At 36.0% G+C, this 24,202-nt stretch overlaps 2 protein-coding genes and 1 long non-coding RNA gene across 8 annotated transcripts; 1 reads left to right on the forward strand and 2 right to left on the reverse strand.

The window, feature by feature from the left end:
• Nucleotides 1–2,768: 2,768 nt before the first annotated feature.
• Nucleotides 2,769–15,109, reverse strand: LOC143461015 (uncharacterized). 5 transcript variants are annotated; one of them, XM_076958748.1, is made up of 15 exons: nucleotides 13,807–15,109; nucleotides 12,899–12,976; nucleotides 12,701–12,807; nucleotides 12,487–12,604; nucleotides 12,029–12,082; nucleotides 11,144–11,777; nucleotides 10,195–10,780; nucleotides 7,490–9,068; nucleotides 6,664–6,783; nucleotides 6,404–6,491; nucleotides 6,031–6,156; nucleotides 3,852–3,945; nucleotides 3,639–3,738; nucleotides 3,437–3,535; nucleotides 2,769–3,321 (listed from the first exon to the last, which is right to left on the reverse strand). In XM_076958748.1, exons 2-15 carry the CDS (start codon nucleotides 12,962–12,964, stop codon nucleotides 3,187–3,189), a joined length of 3,906 nt encoding a protein of 1,301 aa, XP_076814863.1. In that variant the 5' UTR covers nucleotides 12,965–12,976; nucleotides 13,807–15,109; the 3' UTR covers nucleotides 2,769–3,186. The 5 variants fall into 5 exon arrangements, 4 of the variants coding, with proteins under 4 accessions (XP_076814863.1, XP_076814865.1, XP_076814862.1 ...); XM_076958750.1 differs by lacking the exon at nucleotides 13,807–15,109 and adding an exon at nucleotides 13,415–13,799 and having other exon boundaries at nucleotides 10,195–10,330; XM_076958747.1 differs by lacking the exon at nucleotides 13,807–15,109 and adding an exon at nucleotides 13,415–13,798.
• A 2,407-nt stretch (nucleotides 15,110–17,516) lies between these two features.
• On the reverse strand, nucleotides 17,517–18,071 carry LOC143461022 (uncharacterized). The gene is made up of 2 exons (XR_013117984.1): nucleotides 17,936–18,071; nucleotides 17,517–17,829 (listed from the first exon to the last, which is right to left on the reverse strand). It is a non-coding gene; the product is annotated as an uncharacterized LOC143461022 (long non-coding RNA).
• LOC143461018 (uncharacterized) lies at nucleotides 17,825–24,196 on the forward strand. 2 transcript variants are annotated; one of them, XM_076958753.1, is made up of 10 exons: nucleotides 17,825–18,033; nucleotides 18,352–18,437; nucleotides 18,916–18,990; nucleotides 19,085–19,295; nucleotides 19,395–19,539; nucleotides 19,922–20,060; nucleotides 20,168–20,326; nucleotides 20,451–20,626; nucleotides 20,694–20,822; nucleotides 20,928–24,196. In XM_076958753.1, exons 1-10 carry the CDS (start codon nucleotides 17,861–17,863, stop codon nucleotides 21,051–21,053), a joined length of 1,419 nt encoding a protein of 472 aa, XP_076814868.1. In that variant the 5' UTR covers nucleotides 17,825–17,860; the 3' UTR covers nucleotides 21,054–24,196. The 2 variants fall into 2 exon arrangements, with proteins under 2 accessions (XP_076814868.1, XP_076814869.1); XM_076958754.1 differs by having other exon boundaries at nucleotides 20,171–20,326.
• The last annotated feature ends 6 nt before the right edge of the window (nucleotides 24,197–24,202 follow it).

Here is a 24,202-nt window from a genome sequence, read left to right on the forward strand (position 1 = left end):
ACTGTTAAAGTGCTACAGACTTCGACATGCATTCTAGAACAAGCTTATATATTTGAGCCATCCAGTGAAAATAACACGATAATTAAAGAACTGAAAGTAGATTTCGTGAGAAAATGTTCCAATCAAGTGATCACCATTCAAATAAATATTTATTGATATAAAAAAGCAAGTTAATATAAAGTAGAGATAATATAAAATTCAGTTAGTTTTTTAGTTAATTTAATTAATTAATTACTTCTATCAGTGGTACAAATTTAGGCACGCATGCACGTGCGATCTGACCTCAATAAAAAGTGGCAACACGAAACGCATGATGTTGCAAGCAAATAAGTAAGCAACTTTGACCCATTTCAAAGTAAGCAAGGACCCGCTAATGCGCATACACAGTTTGATGATTGTCAGATTTAAAAGAGGGTGGCAGTCACTGGTTTATATACACAGTACAGCGTAACAATTGTTTAGAGTGTATTTACTCATAGGGATGTCAATTAGCAGTAAATGGTAGAAGTTATTCGTTGGCCTATCACTAAAGGCAATGTAAAATGTAAATATCATGAAATAACTTAAATTATTAAATTTATTAAGGGAATATTTTGCTAAATAATATTTACATCAGCTGTACGCAAATATATTTTCAGAAAAAAAAAACAATTTTAAGTAAGTATAAAGTTTAACAAAATTGACTAAAATAGACAAACAAAACAACATTTAACACACTACTAAACCAACAGATTAAAGCGTTCATTAGGATATAGACCGACTATAACATGCAAACTATTGTAGTGTTTGTAGACGCCAGTTTGAAGTCATTCGCAGTGTTTTGCAACAACTTTTCAGGACAATAGAACCTTTTTGCAAGGTTACTGTTGTTGATAAAATTGCTCGCATCACAACTTCGATAAAGTCTTTCAATTGAGCAAAAAGAAAACTGCTTTCTTGCCGTGATCTGTTGATTATTTTTCTATTTCGCTAAATAATCGTACATGATAAACCTCGCTCACGAGGAAATATAGCTGACCCTAGAAATTGATGCGCTATTTTACAAGGCGTGAATGATTTTCACAATTATATGGAAAATATGCTCGTGTAAAATATATATTCTTCCAATTTGCAGGGAAGAGAAAATTTGAGTACTCGATAAACAATACGTACTATCGGAAATTTCCTTTATTGAAGTCCGGAATTTATTCGTAGTTGTCAATAGGTTTTCGATCTTCGACGTATAGACTTAATGAATGTCGTCTCTAGTAAAAATGAACTTGTGTGCAAAGCCTTTTACGAAAAAAGGACAATTTTAACTTAATGTATATACTGTAGGACAGGGATTCCCAACCAGTTGGGCGCCGAAATTACTTTTTAGGGGTCGGGAAATCTATACGGAAGAGCAATTATTTAGTTAGTGTACAACTGTTGAAGGCTGCATTTCATGAAAATAAGGGGTGCGGCAACACATCAAAGGTTTTCTAGGGGTGCGAGGAATAAAAAAGAACCTCTGCCTTTTGAGAACCTCTGCTGTAGAACAATGAACAAATCTTTACCATTATATCGGGCAAGTAGTCAAATACGCTATAATCTACTCATACAGACAAACGGGTGAGCTCGGGTGTGGGCCGGCGCGCGCGGATACTCACAAGTTCCCGTTTTGTATTGATAAATGAATCCGCGTATGAGGTCGAGTGCGCGCGTTCAACAAAACATTTTTGTATACAGGTGTTTGAGCCAAATTCAATATCGCATTACATCCAGTTTGTGGATGAAGTTAAAGCTCCCTGTGGTGATACTCTATTTTTGTTTTGATGTGTGTCTCGTGTGGTTACTTCGTGCTATGGTTTTAGTTACATACGCTTACTTACAAGTGCTTAGGGTTTTGAGCTTGCTGTGTGATGTCATGTCTTAATGGTTTGCTTGCTAGGCTTTGCTTGTATGGAACTGTCTGTCATAAAAGTGTCTATTACTGTATGTATGCTCATTGGTAATTATATATTCTGTTGATAACATGTTTATTTGCTTGTTTATTACGCCAAGCAACTGTTAATTTGTGTAATTTATTTATTATTTAAATGGCGAAAATAGATTCTCTCCTTATAACTAACAAAAATAACTAGAAAACACCTTTACAAGAAATGATGTAATGGTATTAAAAATACCACCCATACCGCTACAGGTTAGATGTTTGAACGAAGTTTCTTTACGATAGATAAGCATACAACGCCTTGCGTGATTGAGCAAAGGCAATTCGGTAAAGTGTACGTTGAGTTTTCACATTATACGTCATATATTACGTGTGAAAGTGCATCACCTTACAATATTTTTGATAAGTAGGCTATATTCATAATATTCTACATTAGTAAAATTTGACTCTTTACGAGATAAAAGTGCTTATCTGGGAAAGGGCTCCTCCAGTTTCGATAAAACAAAATACTGGAAGGCAAACACTGTATGTGTAAACATCTATCATGCCAAATATGTATAAGAAACTGTCTTATCTCTAGTGGTTTTCATCGGTTTTTGTTGTAAAAACAGTTTTTTTTATAAAGTATACCGAATGTTTACGATTTTGCATTAACGTTGCTCATGAGCATTTTTATACTTTGTCTCAGCTTAATTTGTGTTGTGAACAAAGGTTTCATAACTTCTAAAGATAAAAGATAAATTGCATTTATATTACATGTTATAATGCAATTATATTTTGAAGAAAATCCTATGAAATTATTGAGCATTCCTTATTAGCATATTTTGAACAATAGCCGAGAGCGGCACTAGCGGTTTTTAATTTGCTCCTAATTGCTGAAACATTTTATTAAAAAATTATATTTTACAAATGTGCAATTGTTAATAAACAATAAACGAACAAAAATATTTTTCAAAATAAATTATTATAAAATAAATACAAAATCACTGTTAATCGAATTAAAAGTGGAAACATAAAGTTTCATAAACTATATTAAACAATATCAGCCGTTCTATGCATAGCTCAAAATAATAAAGGTGATATCAAATTTGCCTTTAGCCATATTACGTTTTGAATATATGCACTGCTCCGAACAGATTTTTTAACCAAAGCAAATTAATTCGTTGTTCACAATCAACATAAGAACGCAAGTATGCGTGATAAGAAATTGAGAATTTCAGTGGGAAAGCTTTTTGCCTGTAGCACATGCCAAATCAAGAAAGATGTTTATAATGTCATGCGTTTGCCTTGATGTTCAAAGGAAAATGATGACCACGTGATATTTCTCGGAAAGCGACGTGTGCCCGAATTTTCTTTGCCAACAGTTCTTGACGCATGGTTTTGACATCCTGCTCCGCTTGGTGGCGCAACTGAATTAAAACAAAAAATTTTGACCAGGCGTTGGAACGTGCATTTTAACGTCGGTGTAGCGATTGTACGATCGCCGTTTCCATGCGACAAGGAAACATTTAAATCTTTAAAGACCTTTATTTCCCCGGTTAACTTGACCTTTGCATCTTCAATTTTCCGCCGAAGATTATCCATGTCATGTTGAAGGCGCGTGGCTAGGATTCTTTTGTTATTCTAAAAATAAAAAACTATAATCAGAAAATTAAATGCGCCATATTACATAGCAGTATTTTACAAGTACGTCGCAAACAAGTTTGTTTCTCGAAAGCTCATATACTTTAAAGGACGGAGGATTTATCGTTGGAGGTAGAATTGGTGCAGCTTTTCTTTCGTTTGCTTTAGTTGCTTCCATTGCCGAAACAAGTTGTTGATGTGAGCTAAACAAAGTGAGCCGAACACAAAAGTTAAATAAACGCTTCAAGCTGAGACATTGTTTGACTAAAATCAAGAAAAAATGACAATTACCACCATTGTTTAGGCCAAATCTTACGTGTCCAGTTCAGCCTGTAATCTTCGACAAATGTCTTCCAAGGGAAGAGTCTTTTTCTTTTCTTCAAAAAACTTCTTTTTCCACGTATCCCGCACTGCGTTAGTGGTTCAAGTAAAGTTCGTGATAAATGTGAATACTGTATACTCATAGCACGATAAGTTTGTGCTTTTAAATTCGAAAAACAAACTGATCACAAATTACAAAACTTTTTATTTTATCAAAGTTAACTGCCAAATGCTTTCTGAAACAGATTTGGTTAAATTAAATCAAACAAAATTGGAACTGTCACTGTTGGAAATTTTCGTGTAGCCAGTAAAGTGGCTCTAATTCGCGGTGTATTCTAGTACGCCCAAGGGCGGGCTCGGAACCCTCGCTGTATTGCAAGATTCGTCGAAGTGGACTTTTCTAACTCGCATCGACTGTACACGGTGTTGTTCTGGTTTAACAACATTAGGTTCTTTTCTATCTTTCGATTTTTTTAATGGTTGATTGCTTGCCTGCTCGATGACATTACACTTCCATGACTTGGTTCCATGATCTTTGTAATTTACTAGAAAAAATAAACATCATACCACTTCATAACCCGCGCGTATTTAAGCACATCGTAATGCATTAAATTTGTTTGAAGTAACTCGAGCAGAAAATAATATTGATCGTCGAATTGAAAGCTAAATGTGATGTACTATAACTTACGAAATTCGCTCCCAAATAAGCAATTCTAGTTTGCTTAAATTAGACGATATGAGAAAGCGTTAATACGAAATTGAGTGAAAAAAACTGGTAATTTTCTTGGCTAAATATCCATTCAATCGAACATGTACATTTAAAAATAAGCTTCACGTCACAGCAGATGTACGACAAATGAGGACAAATTCCAATGTATTGTGGAGATGAAAATTTTAACGATCACTGACAAGAATTAAAAATTAGTTTTTAAAAAATAAATATTACAAGGATCTTTTGTAGCAAAGCATAAATCATAAGCGGCATCGTGCTGATATCTTAAAGTTACAGAATTGTGCCGACAGCATCAAACAAAACTGATGCTTAACCCCTAAACTAACAAAAACGCGTCTACAAAGACAGGTGTCTTTACAACAATAGCCATTCTATAATATAATAGGTCCTGAACGAGCTATCGTCTTTCATACCATGATGTTAAGCGTAAAAAATGACACGCCATTTCAGCGCACTGTTATCCAATTGACAATTGTTAAGCCATAATGACCATAAAGGCACCTACGTCATGTCGGTAATTCCTTGTAAACCACATAACGGTGTTTCTTGGAGGGCGAGCTCTTTTCATAGAGCAGCAGCGACATGTAACCACCTGAGCACTTTGAAACAAGGTGGCCCCAACTTGAATAGGCTTTCACCGGTTGTATGTATTGACAGTCAACATTCTTACAAGTTGTTGGGTCTTTTAGGAAGGTTAAACTTATTTAAGCGCCACAACAGTGGCCTAAGCTTAAAGAAAACGACGCAATCAACCACTTAAAATTGAAAGAAACATCAAGATAAAAGTGCTTGTAAACTCTTTGCCTCGTTAGGCTTGTAAGCTTGAGAGACGCGTTAAATTATATTTAAAATTAGTTCGCGTGCCGGTTTGGGTCTATATCTAATAAACAAAGAGTAAACAAATGAAAACAATGAGGGTAAAACGTACATCAAAGTACAATAATGCCAACAAACATGACCAAGCGTAACCTCTTAGAAACCAACAAACTGCTAATTGTGCGAGTTAATATCATTCCTTCCGTAACAATCAATGATGCTATTGTGGAAAGTCATCAAAAAACTGTCTGCCAAAAAGCTACACCTCCAGCACTGTTCTAAAACTATATCACAGTAAACTGACTATAATTCGTGTTTCAGTAACCCATGTTTTTTTTTTTTGAAAACTTTACCAAAATGTCTCTTCCTGTATAAGATATGGTGTGAAATAAGCAATCATAAACTGGTTTATAAAACTTATCACTATGATTTTATCAAGGTACAATTGTAAATTAACTACCTCTACTATTTTACGTTATGCAATCACATCTATAATCGACTAAAGCTACCTTTTTCAAAACAATACAAAATAACTACTAAGCAACTTCATTACGTACAATTTGAAACGTAACATATGTGGTAAATTTTGAATTGTTACTTGTGGACGGAAAATTCGAAAATATACCTGAAGAGCGCTTTTGGTTCATTTTTGATGTGGCGACTTTGGCTTGTTTCACCAAATCTTGTCGAGTTTTCTCAGTCTGACGCCTCTCTGTTCGAATTTTCTGAAGTTCTTCCCATAACTTAGCTCCTGTTGTAGCAAAGCACGCAACAACACAATTATCAAAAAGTATAACACATAACTTCTAAAGTAGACGTTTTGAGATGCTGGTTTGTCTAAAGTTGTTCTGACAACAAATGAAAGCTCAACTGGTGAAATACAGAATTTCGTTTCTCTATTTAATAAAGTTCTATATTTCACCAGTTGTGCCTTGTATTTGATGCTATTATGCCTGATGGCAACCATAGTATAGTTGTTCTGACAAGTTAAAACTCACGATCAGATCTTCCAAGTCTCTTCCCGTTTTGCCCAATACTTTTTATCGTGGTGATCTGTGCCGTACCTTGTGTAACAACAACTGGTGTCTGCAATTTTGAACATTTTTTTGAGAAATGCTAATGATAAACACCGACTTGCTTACAAATACAGTGATAAATTTTCTATATCGTTGATAAAGCGCACACCTAATGAAAGAATTTGTTGAAAAGTTACATACTACCCAAAACAAAAATATTCAAAGAGATTGTTGTCACTGACCGTGGTTGTGGGAGATGATGAAGCCGAGGCTAGGTTTTCCATTCGTTCTTCGGCAGGTTTATGATATTGTGAACTGCTGATTTGTGATGGGGGAGGTTGGAGTGTATCTTCTTTCTCAACCTAAAATGCAGGGCTTATTGAAAAAATCATAAGCACCCAAGTGTACAAAACAATTACTGACTATATTATTTTATTAAAACAAGTGGTTGTAATTAGCAATTTTTTATGGCATGCTAAATTGCTAAACCGACTATCGTTATAACATATAAAAATATATTTGAAATATGTGGAATAGGATTCTGTTAAACTCGGCAAATAAATTACAGTATAAATAATTTGTTTTTGCGTTAGTTGAAAATGTGGTATGGTTGACTCGTATACCTAAATGTATAACCTGATCTAAATCAGTGTTACTGATGTATACGATTACTGTTAAAATGCATAATGACCGTAAAAATAAATGTTCAAGAAAATGAAGACGAAATTGCAACTATAACCTGTTAGTTAGATGCAGTTAAGGCTGAACAAATGACACAAAAGACTCCAAACTGCAAATTCACGACAAATCCAAATCAAACGCAAATATCGCAAGGTTGTTTATAAAATCATGTTCTAGCTGTCAAACCAGACTGAGCAAATAAAAAATTGCAAAAACTCAGGATGCAAATCAAATACTAAATTTTCCGAAATCATTTTTGAAGCACTCCACAAAACACTTGATTTTTATCATGATGATTGGTGTCTTTTTTGTTGTTAGAGCATAAAATTAGCACAAATCGCCTATATGACATGACAATGAGATGCAACTGATTACAAACCGACTTACAGGTTCGGTATTTTGGCTTGGGATTTGTCGAGAAGAGGCACGAGTAGAGGAGTAATTTTCTTGCGTTGGTTTAGTAGGTGAGGCTGTGAGTGGACCATTTATTTCCTTCAAATCCAATTTGGCCGGTTTAACTTCAACTTTTTTCTCAGCTGATTGTTTTGGTGAAATAGCCCGCTTTCCTTCGTTAACTCCATCGCTATCATTGTTCAGGCCTTGAGCAGTGGTTGGATTAGTCACAAGACCAGAAGTAAACTGAGTGTCATTAAACTTATCACTAGTGTTAAGTTTACGCTGGGTGGGCATTCCGTCTGGCGCTCCTCTAGACTGACCACTCTCAAAAACCGTATCTTCCTTAAATAAGTTCTGAAAGGCTGACACTGCCGCACTTTGTTTCTGGTCATCCATGTCGTCTTGACTGATTACATTCCCTGCAGCAACAAACGCTATGACCGCAGTCGCAGCAGCGGCCGGAGGGAAATCTTTTGGTCCTTCACGTAGATCGGCGTAACCAGATACGGGAACCGCTTCCGGCACTTCTCCACCACAAGGAGTAAGATCTCTTTCAGGTATGGCATCTACTTTTAGAATATCAGTACTTGCAACATCTTGGTGTGTTTCAGCATCACTACTTGGAGAGATAATATCGTCAGGTGCTGTATTGTGTGGTCTGCTTGAATCTTCGTCATGAAGTATGTCTGAGTCGTTCAATTCATTAAATGCTTGCTGGGCACCCATCTCTGCCTGCCTTGCCGTCAGGTTTTCGAGTTCGCGTTGGAAATCATGATTACTGCTTTCGTAACCATCGCTGTCTTCGCTCTGATCGTCCTCGTTTTCTTCGAACTGTAGACCAGACACTACTTGGTTGGGAGAACGCGTCGCATTACGTTGCAAGTTATAGTGTATTACGCTGTTCAGCTCTTTTTGATACTCTTCATATGACTGGGGTGGTTCAGTCGTTTCTATTTTAGCGCTTTCGACGCGATAACCTTGCTCAGACAGCCTATAGGAGAGCCTTGAGCCGTGCCCATGGCTCATTGGGGAGGCGGGGGGAGGTTGAGATTCATTTTCCTCATCTTCATCTGAGTGGGCTGGCACATGGGGACCGGACCGCTCATAAAAATCATACTGATAGGAAGAATCCTGCGACATTACTCGGTGAGGATTTTCTTCGATTTTCTCGACAGCGCGAGGGTCGGAAATATTCTCCATAACAATGGATTTTCGAGACGACCGACGTAAGTCTCGTTCGTTGTCGGAGTGCAATCCAATCTCCGTTGTCTCAGTACTAACATTACCGCTTTCGCTTAAATCTACGTCTTTGTTTAATTCAGCGACAGCTGGATGGTTATCAGATGGTTTGTTGGAACTAAAACTTTCTCTCGAATGGTTAACCCTGTTACCCCAAGAATCGATCGATCCTGGCAAGCTATGATTGTCGTAATCGCTGTCATGTGGATCATTATTCGATTTAGAAATACTTTGTCGTACCCTGTTTGTATCGTCTCCGGTTGGCAAGGACTGCGTCACTGCTGGTTCCTTTTGCTGCACCAACCCATGCTCCAGTTCTCGCGAATGAAGTCTAAAACAACATACACAAGTTCATCAAACGATTATGCTAATACGACTGGAAAAGTTAAAATGGATTGATTATTTCTGAACACATGAATGCTAAACCGATGTTTAAATGTGTTACATGACCAGTACGGACATACATTTTTGGACATATAGACACGAATGCAAAGAATCGCTTTTGTGAAGTTGCTATAACCATTAACCAAATAACAGTTTCTTAAAATTTCATAAGACCTCTGCCCAACAACGGAGCCAGAATAGCATTGAAATTAACGTAAACAGGTTGGATTTAAATAAAGCAAGTAAGTTGCAAAACAAACACACAAAGTCTTAAGGATTTCATCGTGATCTCAAGCTATTCGGTTTCCAAGATACCATTATTACTCCAAGGAAACGGGACGAAACACAACTTAACAAACGTAACAATCACGCAGTTGAGTACTACACAAACACCAGTGTACTAATTAAACTTTGTAACAAAGAACTATCTTTCAGCCCAATATAGCGTCCCTCTTTCGTGAATTAAGATCGAACAAAAAAACGTGAGTGACTAGAGTTGATGAAAAATAGCGGAATAGAAGCAATAATTACAAAGGACAGGTTCTTGTGCAAACAAGTAAGGCATACAGAGCCTACAAGGAAAAAGATGTTTGCCGTTTTGGACTTCTCAAATAACTGAAGTGTTTTCGCTGATCTTGAATCTTTACCAAATAACCACTCGAAGGAACTTATTGTCGGTTCGCGCAGATGGAACGCTTGTGCGGTCTAAAAGGATTTCATTAAATTTGCGAATATTGTAAAACCGCATTACAAACTAGGCGTGTTTTTGGAGTTATAAAAATAATATACAACACTCGTTGTGTATAACACGGAGTGCTTTTATTAAACGTTTTATTGAAGATATATACTTTCTTGAAAGTGCAATGTTTCACTTCAAGTGGAACTCAAGTCTCGAGGATAGATTTCGTAGAATCGTAGCCCATACAAAATACCAAAACAAAAACCAAGCGTTCAGAAAATGTGCAAAATCGATGTGGTACAATTGTACAGTAACACATAAATATACGAAAAACAAAAGCTATGATAACTAACGCTAAACTGCATTTAATAATAATTCATAGGAATATCCATACCTTCCATCCGTGACCTTGGGGTAAACGTCAGCATCGCTCATTTCATTTTCGACAAAGCCAGAATCATTATTTGGACTATTGTTGTGATTTTCATTGACCGACGTGCGTGATTCCCTCTGGCTTCTCGATTGATGTTCTAACACGGTATTAGGATTTTCATCCGGGTTTAGTTCGACATTGCTACTATCTCCGCCCATTCCAAAATTATTCACTTTGTGGTCATTTTTAAAATCACCGCGCATATTTTGATTTAATTGCGACGGAGTGCTGTTGTGTACGTAAGGATGGTGGCTAAAGTACGCGGGGTTCTCAAAGCTATTCCAAGGTGCACCTTGATTACCATTAGCAAAAGCATGCGAAGAGGTGTCGACAAATTGCTTTCTCTTGGGACGGGTGTAATTATGGTTGGGTGAAAAATGCTCTGGGCTATCGGAATCATTAGCAGTGTCGAAATGGTCATTATGTAGCGCGTGTCTGTCATCATCCAACGGAGAATTCGATTGTGGCGTATCGGCATTATGCAAGCTATTGTGAAGATAGTCGGGGTTGACTCTTAAATCGTTTGGAGGATTATTTGTATCAAGGTCTGGGGTCAAGGGTATAAAAAATTAAACAGTGTTATAGCAAATTATTAAGCGACAGATGCAAGAACAAATGCAACAAAAAGGTTATTTACATAACCAAATCAGTCAACAAACGTTGCAATTAAAAGAATAATCGTAATAATTGATTTGGAGAACTACAGTGACCACTATCAAGACTTTGAACATTTTACGATAAACGGTAAAGTAGCCACCACAAACCACTTATACGTACATATGTAGAATAATCATAAAAGTCTATCGACAAATGTAATTCTAGTTCTATATACAAGCGCACTGCAAAGTAGTTCTAGGTACACAACATAGTTTCAACTTACAAGCCTGCTAGGTTTGATCATTCAACTCACCTAGTGACGATACATTTGATTCTGGTCTTGGAGGCATGTTGTACCTGACACGGCGCTTCTTGAGACCTTCACGAAACACAGACTTGGCCTGTGTTGGTTTAACTTCCTCTAAGTTGGGGGACAAAGGAACTGAAGATTGTGTGAAATTTGCAGGAGAAGCATCCACGGTTTGGCCAGGAACTGTTTTACCACGTTGGGCAAGAGAAAAGTTGTTTGGTGTTTTGGGAAGCCCAGTTTCTTGGTCGTAATTACTCTTCCCACTCACATGTCGACGATGCTTACCATCAACCTTTTGCTGTGGTGTTTGAGCTACAGAATAGCCATTTTGTCTTGATTTTGAAGCACCTACTGGCTCTCTACCAGGTCTTAACGAGGGGTAAGTTTGTGTTTGCTGATTTGATGACATGTCTTGTGAAATTTGTAGACTATCTTGGCTTGCTCGCAGTGAATTAATATTGCTATATGGTTTTAAACTTGGTATTTGTTCCTGACCAGTGTGTATAGATTGAATTGAACTTTCATTATCTGAATGTGGATTGTACAAGTCTTGAATACGAGGTTTAATAGGTGGAAGAACTGAATAGCTGTACATTGTTGGTTGCCCAGGAAGGACAAAGATTTCAGGCATAATGCTCTAAACAACAAAACAAAATGCAGTTAAATATAACAAAATTTACTTTTGAAATATGACTTGAAAATTAAGATTTTAAATTTGCAAACAAATCCTCTGGACAAATCAACTTCATAAAGAAGAATATATTGTTTGTCAAAAATTAGAGGTATGCAATGAACATTTATCAGTTTCTACCCATTCAGTAAATTAAACTGCTTTCATATACATGTAGTATACTAACAGATCTTCAATTAATAATATTTATTACTAACATGAGGTGGTAAGAAATTTTTGACTTTAAGCTGCCTTTCTTGTTTTTCTCGAACCTGTAAATATAACACCCGTAATATTTTCTGTTATCACTGCTCTGAAATGCATGAAATTGAAAATAAATGGTATCAATACTACAATTTTGAAATCACTATGAATGAGATGTGTTATTGCTATTCAAAAACATAATCAAGAGATTTTGTAACAAAATCTTGTTCTTTAATTGAGAGCTACAGGGATTTAAAGCAAGTAAATGAAACATGATACTTTTTATCCCATTGTGTTTAGCGTAAAGCTTTTCAACACAGGTACATTTAATCATTAACAAAAGACATCATTGACTTTTGATGCACAGCACTATTTCATTTTCAAAAAAAGTTGCATAAAGCATTTAAATGAATTTCTACTAATTTTAATTTAGATATAAATCAAAAATACATTAGTTAGATGAATAGCTCACCAAAGCTAGACACCTGCCAACATGCTTCAAGAAAACATAATCTTTAGGAAATATGTCGTTTCCAAGTTGATCTGCTATATCATAACGTAGCTTTACCACAGACGTTTCAGGCAAAACTCTATTTAAAGATGATAAAAACAAAATTCAAAATAATAGTTAATGATGTGCAATATTCAATATACTAATACATTTGCTAAGTTATTCAAGCACTTACCGAATAAATCCAGCAGAAAAAGTATCTCCAATAATTTTATGACTAGCATAATTCAGCCTTTCCACCCAATGTTCCATGGGAACCACAGAGATGTGGAGATCTACAAGCTAAAATTGCAAATGCCATACTTGTTATATCTCACGTTTCAAAAATGCTTTTTATATCTCAGGTTATAAACAAACATGCAGTTTTACATACATTATCGGAGGGAGGACGAAGGTCAGCTGAATCACCTCCGTCACTCATTCCGTTTCGGCTGGGCATAAACAGTAAATACTATAGAAAAAAATAATCTGTTGAAATGAAAGTTAATTTAAACGAATAACATTTATTAGTTAAAGGTCATTACAAAAATTGCAATGTTGAAGTTTTTTTAAAGGACGTTTTTAAAAAGATTTATGTCTGAAATTGTTCAAATAAACGAAAATATACAGGTATTATATGCAATACACTTGTTTACACAGATGCCAGACATATTGAAATAAAGGACAAATTTATTCGTTTGTTTATTTTTAACAATGGAAAGGTAAAATTTTTTGGAAAGTTTTGTGAATTGCAAAATGTATTAATACCAAAATATATTTCTTTACACAAGTATAGTGTAACGATTCTTGAATGCACTCCAAAAATTATTAATTTTACTCGCTCAGATTTCTTTTTATGGCAATGTGTAAAATGTGACTAATATTTTACATATCATATATATACACTTACACAGCTGTGATGTGGTGGTGATGCAAGAGAGAGAAAAACAGTTTTATGAGTTGGATTACATTGATCTACTTACAATATGTAATAAAATAGCAATCGATCTGTTTGCGTTTTCTAAAATGCAGATGTGATTTAAGTCTAAAATATGCAAACAGAGCAGTGATCAATTTAAAAGTCAGCAGCAACATAGAATTCTAGTAATCACCAGTTTAGATAAGTTTAATCAACAATAAATACTGAAATTCGTCTCTAGAATATACTGCAAAACAGCAATTCTACACAAGAAAGTTGGCACAAAAGCTAACTTTCTGCGTCGAAGAAATCATACATACTTTCAAGCAGGGCAGATAAAAAGCATCTTTTACAATGAAACAATAACATCTATGTATAATTACCTATGTTCGATCATGAAATCTTACGCATTTACACAAACTTTGTTCTTCTTTCTTTGTTCCTATAGCAAGGAATATGAATCTTTGCTATAGGTCTAGCCTACCATATATTATAAAACTAGCCATCTTCTTGTCAGTTGAAATGGCTTTTACATAAACTGGTAAGAGTAGGATTTTTCAAAAACATCTTCTTGCAGAAAATAACAATATTAAGTCTACTTTTAACTCCAAAATAAACCAGTTTTATAAGCACAATTAACACTGCACAGCTTATGCAAACTTGTGTAATTTTTAAAATATAGCTATGAACGCACAATTTTTTCCGGTGAAATAGTAGCAGCCAAATAAATAAGCCAAGCCAACTTAAGTCCTGCACAGATATTAACTATTTATTCAGCATTGTATTAAAAATGTTCCTTGTATGCCGGTACGCCGTTTAAACTGTATACTGGTACCAATAGCATTCAGACTGTCAGATGCAAGTAACTCTCTAACGACTTTACTCTAATCGTATGGCAAGTAACTTCTTAGGATTTAAGCTCAAGTTTACGCCAGTATGGAATATAAGTTTTTTTGTGCACCGAACACTGTAATTTTCAAAGACTGGTGTACACCAGCACCAATAGGCAACAAAAAATGTGCATCGGTATGCGTGAGTGTGCGCCACATGTCACTGTTTGGGAATTAGTTAGCTTACAAAGTAGCTTTTTTGACCCATTTTGTGCACCAGGTAACTATGTTGTGCACCGGACAACGTTTCTTTCGACATGGGAGTTTATGTCTTGTAAGGCAAATTTGCTTTGGACAATATGATGCAGGGGGAATCCCGTTGTTAATAGCAACTACTGCATTTTGGCACACTATGATATTACGTAGATAGGTTAGTAAAAGAAAAACTAGGATATTGGATGGCACTCTAGGGTTAAGTTATAATTTTTATTTTCCTATTCATGTTTTTAAGAACAGTGAAGAAAGCCAAAATAGTTTACTTTCCCAGAGTTTTCGTAAGCTTTAGATTGTTTTTTTTGGCCTGAGTAGAAGTTACTTATTTATCTATTTATATGACTAACTGTTTTACGTGTAAATAAAGCTTTTTTTCATTTGAACGAGCAACCTAAAATTTGCGATACCTCATGTTTAAAAAACGCCATTAATCTTCAACCTTCTTTATTTATTGTTTTCAAATCATAAAAAGTTAATGCTGTTCTGCCATCATCCATGTGCTGCTGCAAAACTCATAAAATCAACTAACAGTAACATGAGTAACAATCTGAATTAATATGTCTGAGATTTGTGGCCAGACTGGTGGTCAGGCAAACAGACAAAAAGCCAATATGAGCAGACAGCTAAAACGCTAGGTTCTTTTGTTCTGAAAACAACACGAAGGAAAAAAGACCTTTCCTTCTTTACAATAGTTTATTTTAACATTTGAAACAAGCTGATGTGCGCCATCTTTTGACAATTTTAAGCAGAAGATTCGATGTTCCCATAGACTACTGCTAGCAAACTACAAGATAGGAGAACACACACTACTCATAGTAGTCTATGATATTCTCACTTTTATTCCGACTTCGAAGTTTACAATTCACGAAGGCTATTCTTCGTAAGCAAATTTGTGAATACTAACTTTTTATCTCTTGTTCCCTGTTTTGATGTGCTATAACTGACTAGTATGCGGGGATGTAATTACAACAAATACGATTGGTTTATTTTTAAATATAAAGTTGGGAAAAACGCGTAAAAGTATTTCTTGTTGAATATTTGATTACGTTGAACTTGAAAAAGATGATATTTACAAGACGGGTGAAGAAACTTCTCCTGTAGTTTATGGTAATATTTATTCAAAACATACGCCGTATTAAGTTTAAAATAAAAATGAATTTGACAGATGATGGAACTGGAAATATTGTAACGTCATTTTGTAACGTCATTTTGTAACGTCATTTTGTCATGCATGAACACTTCTTTCGTAAGCAAGTTTCTGGTCGGGCTGCAGATAGTGTTGTTATGAAGCCCGCTTATGTCGTAATATCATGTAGGCCTAGATGTTTGATCGACGTTCGTTCAACAGCCGAATAAAACACTCCATTTTCAAAAAATTATGTTCTTCCTTATACACTATTTTTAAATGTTTAGTTTTTTAACGCTACTTCTTTCCCAATTTGTCTTGCCAAATATCGAAGTAGAAAAATTCATTGACTTGGTGGTTCCTCGCGGCGGGATAGGAGGACGTAACTTCCCTGTGAAGAGTTTATGGGGGACATCATGGGGATGTTCAATGTTTTCTCAAACCATGCCAAGAATCAGGTTTTTAGAAATCATTAGATTCCTATGCTTCGATCTGAAAACGGAAAGGCGAAGAAATTTTGTACATGACAAGTTTGCACTCGGTTCACAACTTTGCAATAATTTTATTTCTAACGGTCAAAAAGCATTCGTTCCACAATGGAACATTACAGTGGAACGTTGTCGCAAAATTGCAAAATGTGTGCATAGCAAAATTTTTGTTTGAGTAAGGGCTTACTGGTTATGTGAAACTGACACCTGCATTTGAGTGTGTGTATTCGTTTCATTTAATGGAAATACATAAAACATTCAATGAAAGCAGTTTTAAAAGAAATAATGCAGTTATATGAATCTAATGCTTTAAATTTGAGCTGTTGAACAATTTGCGTCAACTGACGCATCCGGTCTTTCTAGGTATGTGAAAATCGCGGTCCTTCTAGTGTTAATTGCTACATTATAACTTACACCATAAAAAACTTATGCTCAACCTTCAAATATGAGCTTATTAAATTAACTCAGTTTGTGTCCAATTATTATCATACTTTCGTTTTAATTTCTTGCCAATTATTATAGCATCACATACCAAGGAACGTAAGCAAACCAGACACCGATGGAATAAAGATACACAGACATTTTTCCCGTTAAAAACAATATTTCACAATATAATATACAGCTATTTGTATACTATCAGCTTAACACTGCTAGCTGTAAACCCAAATCGTTTGGGTTTGACAACAGGAGTTACGCTTAATAATGATTTTATCAGAGTTCGGTTTCTCCGCTTATCGCTGTTGTTCAGCGGTTCTTAACCGGTAGGAAACTCTTCAAGTAAAGGAAGAAAATAATCAATTCATGCAAGTCCTTTACGCATTTACGCATTTACAGTGGGATGATTGCATGCGGTGACCAACTTTCATCTCAACTGATGTCATGTTTCATAGGATATTATATATTACCGAGCTCCGTACATTTTGCGTTTGTGGTACGTTTCAAAATGTATTTGCAGAAGAGTCGATGTAAGAGCATTAATTTATGGTCAAACAAATAGACTATAGTTATAGTAATCTTATAGTATATACTACGGTAGACATACTTTTTATTTACATTTACATACTTTATTGCGTTTTCAGCCTTGAAGAAATTGAAGGCGTCACATTAAAAACACTATGCAGAAAATGTTTAATGAAAAGTTGCTGCAAAATTTCCAATTCTGCGCTGTTGCACTGCCGGTTGTTACAGCGGTGTTTGTGCATATCACAATTAAAGTTTATATTAAACTTTGGTACAACTATATAGTAGTTTAAATCTAAAAGTTTGTTTATCCGGCAATGAAAGCTATGTCAGTTTTACATTTCAAACAACGTTATTTGTCACAATATAGGAATTTTTCCATTACTACAACCAAGTAATATCAACACTTGCTCTCATCAAGTCTGATTTTTATTTACGCTTGCGGTCATTAAACGTCATCTAATTACCACGGCGCGCCAAACGTTGTGTAATTACCATGCACGGCGCGCCAAGGTAATGTGTGCAGTGTGGACTGCTTGAAACATACAATTATAAAAAGCTTGTCAAGGTTAACTGGTACTCAGTGTGGTAAACTTTGTAACTTCACAAAAGCCGTAAAGGCTGAAAGTCCTTTTTCAGCGTATTGGGACGGAAAGCATCAGGATTAAATTGCATATAATTCTTCATTATAAATCGAAGCTGTCTTCGTGCAGATATCGTTACTTGTAACTGTGTTAAAATAATAACAGTTTTAGTTATAATGGCCGTTAGACAAAATATTTGGCAAAAGCGAAAAATGTTAAATGGTTATTGCGGTTTGCTTTATTATTCCTACCTTTTATTTTTGATGACGACCATGTTTGCGATGACACACGGAAAAAGCTCGAAGAATGATGGAGAATTTTTCTATAACTGCTTAAAACATCGAAACAGGTAAGTTTTCTTTTCTGTAAAATAGTCTATAGTTATTTTAAAAGGTTTAATGTCAACGAGGTGTGAAGTTGCATACTTACCACATCACTGCTGTTCAAGTGATGACAAATGAGTGTAGTTTGAAATAAGTTACTTAATTCGACACAGCATTGATAGCCGAGTGATTTTCAAGTCCATTTTCCGAAGTTGCGTTATAGCAAGCATTTACCAGCAGCATAGCCTTACTGCATGGTTGTCTGCTTCACTCTGCTTCAGTTAAAGTGTGTTGCAACTTACCAAAGATCACTTAGCCTGTGTCAATTAAAAATTCTTGTGCAGTCCCCAATGGATCAATACATTGGTTGATAACAGAGCTAGAAAATGTCTTCGGTTTCTAAAAAGCATCAGGTCTTCTGTTGCCCTGGGTAAGTTATGTAAAAAGTGAAGTTCTTTTTGTTATAGCTGAATGAAATTTATATTAAAACGTAATAAAACAGTAACGAGCTGATCCTAGACCTTGGCCTCCCGGAATCGTTGAAACATGTTTGAGCTGGGATGATCGAGGAGTCGTTGCCGTATTAACCATTGAAGTTAACCCTATAATGCACGCAAACTGTTGTAATATTGCGATGTTTAAAACCCATAAAACCATACCACAAATCACCATACGTTATGGGTGGGTGATAGCGCTTACAAGCTGCCCGAGCAGCCAAATCGCAAAGCACAGTTAATCCTCACAAGAAATCCAGCATCGTCGCTCAGCAGTCAGCAGGGTGTGTAACATAAACCCAGCGATAACCCAGCTCCCTATTTCAATTATCACTCTCACTGCTTTGGAAAGCTTGTTTGCTGTACACCTTTCTATGAAAATTTAACAAACGAAAAATCGAACAAACATTTTAGATCAGCCTTCGAACAACGATGTACGCATACACGAGAGTAGGCGAAGTGAGCTTTCTATCTCTTCTTATCTGTCAGGTTTGCATTGTCTATATTTTTGTGAATGGGCAGTTAGCAAACGTTGGGCACTGGTAATGATAAGTCAAATTAACCATCTATTGTGATAAAACAGCCTTGATAAGCTGGAGAAACAAGGAAGGAGATTTGGCTGACTTGCTGCTTGACCGCGTATCACCATGTCACCGCCAGTCAAAAGAACTTCGAAAACATTGGACCAAATTTTTCATGAAGAGAAGAAACAGCGCTGCTGTTGCCCCGGCAATACTACAACATACCTGGGATGGAAATTCAGGCGAAATAACATTTAGACCAATAAAAACAAGGCTAGTGAATCGATACATTTTGTACTATAGGCTGTAACAATTACTGTAATTCTCCTACCCATTGCAATATTAAGTGCAATTCGGTTCAATTTTATGCAGGTTTTCATCGAATACTTTGATTGCTGCCGAATTAGTGTTGACACGTTCAAGTCCTTCCGATATAGGAGAACTATTCGGCCGATACAGCACTCGGGTATCACTGAAAAGCCATAACGCTCGCACAGTAATGCACTCAGACTACCAGGTAGCGTATTAACATTATTTTTTAACGCGTGGTTGCAAATTGTGTTTAAATTTAACAATGGATATAATGATAATTTTCATTTGTTATTAATTTGTCGTCTCGGTAGCCAAGCAGTTAGACAGCTAGGCTCGGTGGTCGATACCAATTAGCGCTACCGTTGTAATGACCTTGGGGGAAAACATCAATGCTTGAATGCATAAAGATCATATACAATCCATATCATTGTCTAATAAACTAAATTTGTTGCAATGGAGGTCTGCAATATAAAAGCTTTAACATTTTAAGTTGTACCTTACAAGGGACTAGTAAGGGAACGAAGTGGAAACAAGTGAATTTATTGCAATAAGGACTCTTAATCATGTGTACAAAATAATCATTGCAGTCTTCGTGCCCGTCTCGAGACGGTCGTTTTATGGTATTGGAAATGGAAACTAATCATCTTTTTCAATGGTATCATAACAGAAGCAGTAATTTTTCACTTTCAGTCAGCGTTATTCCGAGACGACAATATACTTCTCCACGTAAGTAAAATGTGTCAAGGCGATTGTTCAAGAACATCAGCATAAATACTATAGCAGACGCATTTTGGTTGAACTTTGTTTAATGTTTTTTTTTTTACTTTTCGTAGTAGTACAGGAGCCCATAAACGTAGTTGAAAGAATTGTAGGTCTTGTCACGCATTTTGAACGTTCCTATTCTGGCCCCAACAATGACATGGATAGATCTAGGAGACTTTTGCTACAAGCCTTGACAGGTTCTCCGTACACACTTTCCAACAGCATGGGCGGTAAATGCTTTATGTTGGCTTAGAACCATTTCCTTTCTACCGTTCGTATCGCTTAGTTAATTCCTAACGTAACCTAAGGTAAACATTGCTTGGTGCCAAATTGAAGTGCAACAAACATGTGCAGGCGACAGTCATCAAAAAGACACGCATTTTGGAAGATCAGCTGAAGCTACGCGCCGACGCCGTTCACCAACCAGAGCATCGAAAAGACAACGACTTCAGATAAAACACAAAAGACCTTCACCGTCATACGAAGCCTGTCACCTTGTTCCGTTTATCTTGCCTGATTCGTTTACTAGGGTAACTAAAGTATATATGTGGCGTATGCGTACTAATTTTCTAAACTCATTTCTATGATGGCTTTCAGAATATCCGTGTATCCTGGGACCCGGTGAATGGTCCCACTCCCTTGAATATATGGGAATGTCAAGGCGAATGCAGTCATCCGTTACCAAGTCACCTCGAAGCGACTTCCCATGCTATAACTTTAAGCCAGGTAAATCGTGTTTAGTTTAACGAATGCTCTTGTTTCATGCCAAGTTTTTAAACTACAGCTCGAAATTATGCAAGTCGAACTATTTTAATCTCCTTTTATGAACAGTTAAACCATGACGTTTGCTGCGTACCAACTGAGCATAAAACACTTCACTACACGAGGAACAACGACGGAGAGATTACTTTTGAAGAATTTCAAAAGATGGTGGCCACCAAATGCGGTTGTTTGTGAAAGTTAAATACCTTCACTATTACAGTATTTTCAATGACAAGAAAGGTCTACTTCCTGCGTTTTGCATAGGAAGTGCAATTGTCAGTAACTATTGTCTACACAGAAATTGAATCGCAAACAAAATCGTAGTTGAATTGTTAAGTGTTTCTTATTGTCATCACTGAAGTGTTTCTTTTTGTTGTAAATTATTTTTTGTTTCGTATGAGTTCCTTGTAGTTATACTGAGTAGCACGCTATTGCATCGTGTATTTCTATATATTTTTTGATTTTGTTGATTAATAATAATGTCGAAAGATTGCTGCTAAACTTCAAAGGAAGCATTTATAGGAGAACTGTTTATTGTAGAACAAATAGAAAAAACGGCGATTATCTAAAGACTTGGCATAAGTTGTTTTATTGAACGTATCTTGAATTGCGTGTAATATTAAGTACGAGCGAAATGAAATATATCATGAGTCATGACAGTTACGGTTGAAAGGAAACATTGCAGCAGACACTGATTAGACTAAGATTTCCCGCTTAACTTTCAAAAAAGGAACGATTCGCGGAATTGTCTCAAAACCAACAGTTCTACATCACTTTACCTATAGTATTTTACTTAAACTCTTTCAAATTTGTCTGGAAAAGTTTTTTTTTAATTAAATGAGAATTTAATCAAATTTAGTAGACTTTTTCTATAAGCAAGGTAAGTAAATAAAGATTAATTAGCCGCAGATTTTTTGCTTGCGAAACTGCACTTAAGCCAACTATTTTGTTATTTTTAAGCTTCGTTCAAATTGTCCAAAGTTATTGTAACAACTGATGTTTGGACACAAACGTCACAACTGCAGTTTAGTTGTGTTTTAGATATCGTTATACTTGACCATAGTTTTAAAGCCATTCCTTTAAGATAAACAATTTAATATATGATCACAAAAAATGTTTTGAAACATTTAAAAATTTTGTTTCAATGAACATAGAAACATATTTCACAGATTTGCCGAGGCATAGATTATAGTTTTTTTTTGCAAAATAACGTGGCATGTTATCAGAATTTTTTTCCTTAAATTTTGAAAAAGTCTTTGCATAATTCAAAGTGAGGGGCAAATCCAAAAAGAAGTTGCTTTAAATTAAAGAGTATTTGTCAGTAAATATAATGGAGAAAGGATTCGCACCAATGCAAGTAATAGAGGAACAATTGAAAAGATAAATGGGGTGTTTATCTATACTAACAGTTAAAACCAATAACATTATCCTCAGTTTTAAAAATATAAGCTACGTAGAACTGTTGCTCCCATGTTACGCAATAGCTTCGGCTTCGTAAGTTCGTTTCCACGTTGAAAAACTGCTCCGCCTACGACTTAGCTGACAACGGTTTTAAAAGTTAAAGGTTCATATTTTCTTTGCGTTCAAGTTTCATTATCACGTCCAGCAAAACAATAGTTTCCTTTTTTATTCGCTATTTTTGAAAAAGTTTACCTCTATTGATAGTTTGTATCATAATATTTACCAGTGCTTAACATTGAAGGATAGGCTAAAGAATAATGTTATCATAAAACCTAACAGGTTATTTTACATGTAAGTAGTATAGTCCTGCCGCCCTAGGAATCCCATACCTTAAAGTCCTTGCGGGTAATTAGGTCACCCGCGGGTAATTAGGTCGTTAAGGTTCAGGTCGTTCCATAGCGCCACCACGCGTAAAGAAAAAGGAATATGTACAAGAAAAGGGAGAATGTACAAGTGACGTCATAGTTTTCGTTCCATAGCGCCACAACGCACGAAGAAGCGAGGTAACATGCAAGTGACGTCATAGTTTTTGTTCCATAGCGCCACCACGCGTAAAGAAAAAGGTATATGTACTAGGAAAGAAAAGTGAGAATGTACAAGTGACGTTATAGTTTTTGTTCCATAGCGCCAACGCGCGGTCAACAGGTTGTAGGTTTCTAGAGGAAGGGTGTAAGAAAAGAGAAAAAACAGCTTGGGTTTTGTGGATACACGATATACAAGAAAAGAAATGAAAGAATGTATCAGTTACGTCATAGTTTCAGCGTAAAGCATACAGAAGTATTACCCGTATGAATAGCCAATTGGAATAATCTGGAAAAAAGCCTTGAGGAAGAACGCGATAATCGTATTTGCACACGCTAACATGACCTTGGTATGAATTACAGCTTGGGTTGAAATGTGAAAGCCGGACTTTAGAAACAAAGCATTATCTAGTAGGAAGGTCATTCGAATGCATTACAACCAATCTATTCGCATCCAGTTGTGAGAGAAGAATAAATGAAAGCTGGCATCCAGTTGTGATTTGTTTGACCTGATTACGAATTGCCTATGTTTACAAATATGTCAATACCAAATACAGTCAAAGCTGTGTTTTGGACAGGTCAAAAGGGAGAATATTGCACCTTGAGGAAGAACGCGATAATCGTATTTGCATACGCTGAACTAACATGACCTGGTTATGAATTACAGCTTGGGTTGAAATGTGAAAGCCGGACTTTAGAAACAAAGCATTCGAATGCATTGCAACCAATCCATTCGCATCCAGTTGTGAGATAAGAATAAATGAAAGCTGGCATCCAGTTGTGATTTGTTTGACCTGATTACGAATTGCCTATGTTTACGAATATGTCAATTACGATGACGACATGATATATGACGAGTAGCCTGTGGTTACAACATCGAATTCGAAGTATCTGGAAAACTCGTCAGAATGTATGCAAGGCAAGTCCAAACCTGTCTGGTTGAAACAAGTGTTTTGGACAGATCAAAAGGGGAGATTATTGCGCGATCGTGGTGTTGTGAGGTCATTCGAATGCGTTGCAACCAAACCATTCGCACCCAGCTGTGATTTGTTTGTTTCCAGAATCTAACTTTATGAAGAGAAAGGAGTAATAGCTATTGCCAAAACGCTTTGAAAGGATTATTGCGGTTCAAGTCAGTGCTGAAACGGTCACACCTGAAAATGAACACAATCGTGATAACAGAAACACTGAAAGCCTATCATGTCTGTAAACTCATAGAAATAGAATAAAACTATAAGCGAATAGTATCTGTTGTATTCGTGTCATTTCAGTTTGAACAAATGCAATCTTTTCATATATAATTGCTACTTATAATCTCAACAGAGTCGCTCAATAACAACCTGTACCCAGGAGAAACAGTAT

This window comes from Clavelina lepadiformis, chromosome 5 (genome assembly GCF_947623445.1).
Source record: "Clavelina lepadiformis chromosome 5, kaClaLepa1.1, whole genome shotgun sequence".
Lineage (NCBI taxonomy): Eukaryota > Metazoa > Chordata > Ascidiacea > Aplousobranchia > Clavelinidae > Clavelina > Clavelina lepadiformis.